At 38.3% G+C, this 4,152-nt stretch overlaps 1 protein-coding gene across 1 annotated transcript; it reads left to right on the forward strand.

Annotated features, from left to right (window-relative positions):
* The first annotated feature begins 253 nt into the window (after positions 1 to 253).
* On the forward strand, positions 254 to 3,857 carry LOC128206810 (uncharacterized). Its single transcript, XM_052909494.1, has 2 exons — positions 254 to 792; positions 3,661 to 3,857. Exons 1-2 carry the CDS (start codon positions 288 to 290, stop codon positions 3,801 to 3,803), a joined length of 648 nt encoding a protein of 215 aa, XP_052765454.1. The 5' UTR covers positions 254 to 287; the 3' UTR covers positions 3,804 to 3,857.
* The last annotated feature ends 295 nt before the right edge of the window (positions 3,858 to 4,152 follow it).

A 4,152-nucleotide genomic window follows, 5' to 3' on the forward strand; every position in this document is an offset into this window, starting at 1 on the left:
AGCATCTTCAATCTATTTGCAACAGGGTTGGACATGTCCCACCCGTTTCGTCGAGCCGTGTTGGCTTTATCTATCCTACCCGTGTAACGCATGATGATATGTGATGCCACAAAAATGTTGCAAAGATTAATGTAAAGAGATTCAATAAATAATGTAAGTAATAAAGAAAATGTGAAGCATTTTCGTTTTGCATATCAACGTACACTTTCATATTGCGAGCTCAAGATATTATTCATAACGGTGAAATATTCATCAATGGAAAATGCAGTAGGAAAAGAGCGTACATAATGAATACCAGCGTTTCTGTCTCGGTGTTAGCGGCGATAGTTTTGGCATTATATGACGTCACTGACGTCGGAGCACGACTGACGTCGGACAAGCTTGCATTCAGACGCTTCCTACACGGCTGCCCGTTTGCTTTTCCTTGCGCGCTGCCGCCATGTGAGAATCCAGTGTTCGGCCCAGGGAATTGCTGTGGCTCGTGCCCCGAACCGGAAATGACGTCATCAACAACTGAACGCGTCACAACCTCTGGCAACAGCATTGACAATGAGGACCCGAAATCGTTATTCGGTGACCCGGAAAAACGCGACATCACGCCGCCAACAATTTCACCGAACCAGCCACACCACACACACCTCACAACAACGACGATCTACCCCATCCCGACCACCGAGTGCAGCGACCCGTGCAGATTTAACGGAACGCTCTTCTGCTTCCAGATACCGTGTGATGAACCATGCGTGGACGGCCTCAAATTGCCAGGAAATTGCTGCCGGATTTGTCTCCATGGTAGGTTAAAGTGACACTCTTATTCAAAATCAATGCATACATATGTATAACAAACATGAATTTTGACTGATAAACCTTTATCTTTTTACTAAATAATGCAATTATGGAAAATATTGATAACTGATAACAAGATTGTAACCTTGTATTTAATAGCTAAAAGCGCAAAAATATTAAATGATTGGTGAATGCTAAAAGATTTACTGTGGTCTACTATAGTCTCATAAGGTAGAAATACCGTTTTTTATACTCTTTTTTTCCAAATTAAACCCGGTATCCTTCATAAGAACCATTGCTTTCGACATTTATTCATCCTTTTTGGAATATTAAAACAATGTTATTAATTGTGGTAAATCTTAGCTGGGAGTAAGAGTGCATCTTTAAGCCTAGAAATGATACACTTTTTCGGATTGTCATAATTTACCATCTATATTATACAGTCGAAACTCGTTGGCTCGATATCCTCGTTGGCTCGAACCAGATTAAAAGGACCGATTTTTATTTACTCTTTGTTCATACAAATTTCGATCGGATGGCTCGATATCTTGAGAGTCGATATTTCTCCACGCTCGAAGTCGTTTTCGCGGTCCCAAACAAGTATTTCACACTTAGATTTGTTTGCTTGGGTCGATGTCATTTTCGCGGGTTCAGTTAAACAGTTGGTTTAACAGTTTGAATAAATATGCCATCACTTTAAGTTCTGTCTCTAATTGTTATCCATCCCTAAATTATTATGCATTTTGATATAACTTTTCAGCTATGTTTATGTTACCCACTGTTCACAATTGCTTGTTTTCGCATAAATGTATTTTTATTATATAATAAATGAAAAAAAGAAGATATTTTCTAATAATCGAATAAGTCATTTTACGAAATTAAGGGTGCGTAACTATGCCCAATAAATACTCTTCCTTCTCTTGCGGAGATAGCGTAGCCAATAACAAACGAGGTAAATAAGACTTTATTTAACAAATGAAAAAATAACATTCTGTAAGCAATCCCGCTTGGCTCGATATTCTCGAGGCTCGAAATACTTTGGCCGGCCGGTCCCTAAAATATCGAGCCATTAAGTTTTGACTGTAGCTGATTCGGAGCTCCTCGGCTAGTTTTATAGGAAACAACCTCGGATTTATATGGACTGTTTACAATGTCAAAAATCGGGTCTTTTTAAGTCCGCTGTAAGTAGATCGCGTAGTAATTCAATTTAGCAGTTAAACGCTCTGACCAAACGCTTGGAAATCTTATTTATGTTTGCAATAAAACACTTCACGGGCAATCAATTTAAATTTAGATCAACAAGTTAAAACACTACATTTAATTAATGATAAATTCAAAATTTTACGAACTACTTCTACTGAAGTACCGGTATACATCCGATGTTATTTTCGATAAAAATAGCTGAGAAGTTCCGAATGCATTTTAGCTTTTTTGTTTACTTAAACCTGGCTTATGCTTGTTTAAGAACGTCTTAATCAGCTGCCATCAAAATTTGTGTTCTTTATTTACTGGTACCCGGCTGAGGTATGCTAGTTATCATTATGAACGGTCTCAATCAAATAAAAACTGTTGTTTTTCTACGTTGGGTATTTTTGTTTGTTTCCAAAGAATCTTTCTTTCATGTTGTGCGGTGGTGCGTAAACCTATTTATACTCACACTCGGGCCTTGTCCATTCGGCGAGTGCTCCGATAAGGTTGTTAGTCATTTTAGGTTTTAGGGCATCGTGCACAGAAGGAATGTAACCCTGGTTAGAGCTACCCTGGTAGTTCCGACTACAGCAAACAAGTGTTAACAACATTATTCAGTACTTAGTACTAAATTCTAGGCATTTGATATCCGAAAATGATGCATTCTAATTGAGATTTGACTTTAGTGTTGTTACGATATTGGGGCCAGACAGATGACAGGATTAAACCAAGCTCACTATTCTTTTTTTTCTCTTTAATAAGAATTAAATTGAATCTTTTTATATGCGCTTCTGTATTAATACATATTAGCCTAAAAGTATGGGAACTATTTCTATGCGCAGTCACCCATAGTCGCTTATGTGTTAATCCGATCTGGTCATTGTTCAGTTTAATTTCGTCCCCTCCAGACGTCCAGTATTTGACTTAAAAACAAACTGGTTTTGTGGATGCAACCGAAAATAGGAATAAATAGTAAGGTATAGAATGAATATATTATTACTATAGGACGCTGGTGACCTGTATCACGCCGAGTTCGGTGTGTAAACACGTATCCGTCTAGACCGGCGGTATATTGTTTTGAACTTAGTTCATTTGTTGGTGAGTCTGAATTTGCCTTTGTTTGTCCAGGTCACGGCTGGTATTCAATATTGGTCTTGATTGGATCTTAAAACGATGAAGCTAATCGATGTAGTTAATCGGAACCACCCCACAACTGGATGCACTATGATAAGTCTTTCCCAGCGACTTACCGTCACAATGTTGTCAAATGACATGGTCCGTTGCAATAATGGTTGCGTTATGTTTTTTCGCTTGTCACACATTTAGGTACAATGATCATATTTTCAAACAACACAACTTTTCAAAGCGACTACAGTCGAAACCCGATATGTCAAAATTGTTGGGACCTTGGGAAATCCTTCGAGATAACGAACATTCGTAATAACAGAAATAAATAAAGTGTAAAACTAAACCGAAAAAGTTCGAAATAACCAGAACATCGAGATAACAGAGTTCGATATAGCAAGCATTGCCTGTATTTTTTAATAATTGTTGTTTTTCTTGCAAAGGTACGAACTGATCGGAGGACTGAAATTGACAGTGACGTCATTGGAAGTGGTCTATTGTAAAACAGGTTTTGATATGTTTTAGATTTTACTTATTTACACCAATTTTACTTTTCACTAGGTAGCAACTGTATGCACGATGGTCATATAATTCCGGAGGGACGGAACGTGACGATGTCGGGAGGGGAAGTAGTGAATTGTGTGCGTGGCGGCGTCCACGGAGAGGTTCAGATCTACCATAGAACTGACAAGGTCGTTGGATAGAATTGAAGTCTTGTTGTGGTCATAAATATTTGAAATAAATATTTTACTCTCGTCTGTACCTATTACTCATCAGTGTGTGTATACCACATGATAAATTGCGCCATCAGTGTGTGTATACCACGTGATAAATTGCGCCATCAGTGTGTGTATACCACGTGATAAATTGCATCATCAGTGTGTGTGTATATATACCACATGATAAATTGCGCCATCAGTGTGTGTACATACCACGTGATAAATTGCGCCATCAGTGTGTGTATACCACGTGATAAATTGCATCATCAGTGTGTGTGTATATATACCACGTGATAAATTGCGTCATCAGTGTGTGCATACCAACTGATAAATT

The sequence above is a fragment of the Mya arenaria genome, chromosome 10 (genome assembly GCF_026914265.1).
Source record: "Mya arenaria isolate MELC-2E11 chromosome 10, ASM2691426v1".
Taxonomy (NCBI): Eukaryota; Metazoa; Mollusca; class Bivalvia; order Myida; family Myidae; genus Mya; species Mya arenaria.

Bases quoted from the DNA above. Each gene is read 5' to 3' on its own strand.
- LOC128206810 (XM_052909494.1), top strand. From the start codon at position 288: ATGAATACCAGCGTTTCTGTCTCGGTGTTAGCGGCGATAGTTTTGGCA. The intron at 793-3,660 runs GTAGGTTAAAGT...ACTTTTCACTAG, and splicing joins CTGCCGGATTTGTCTCCATG to GTAGCAACTGTATGCACGAT.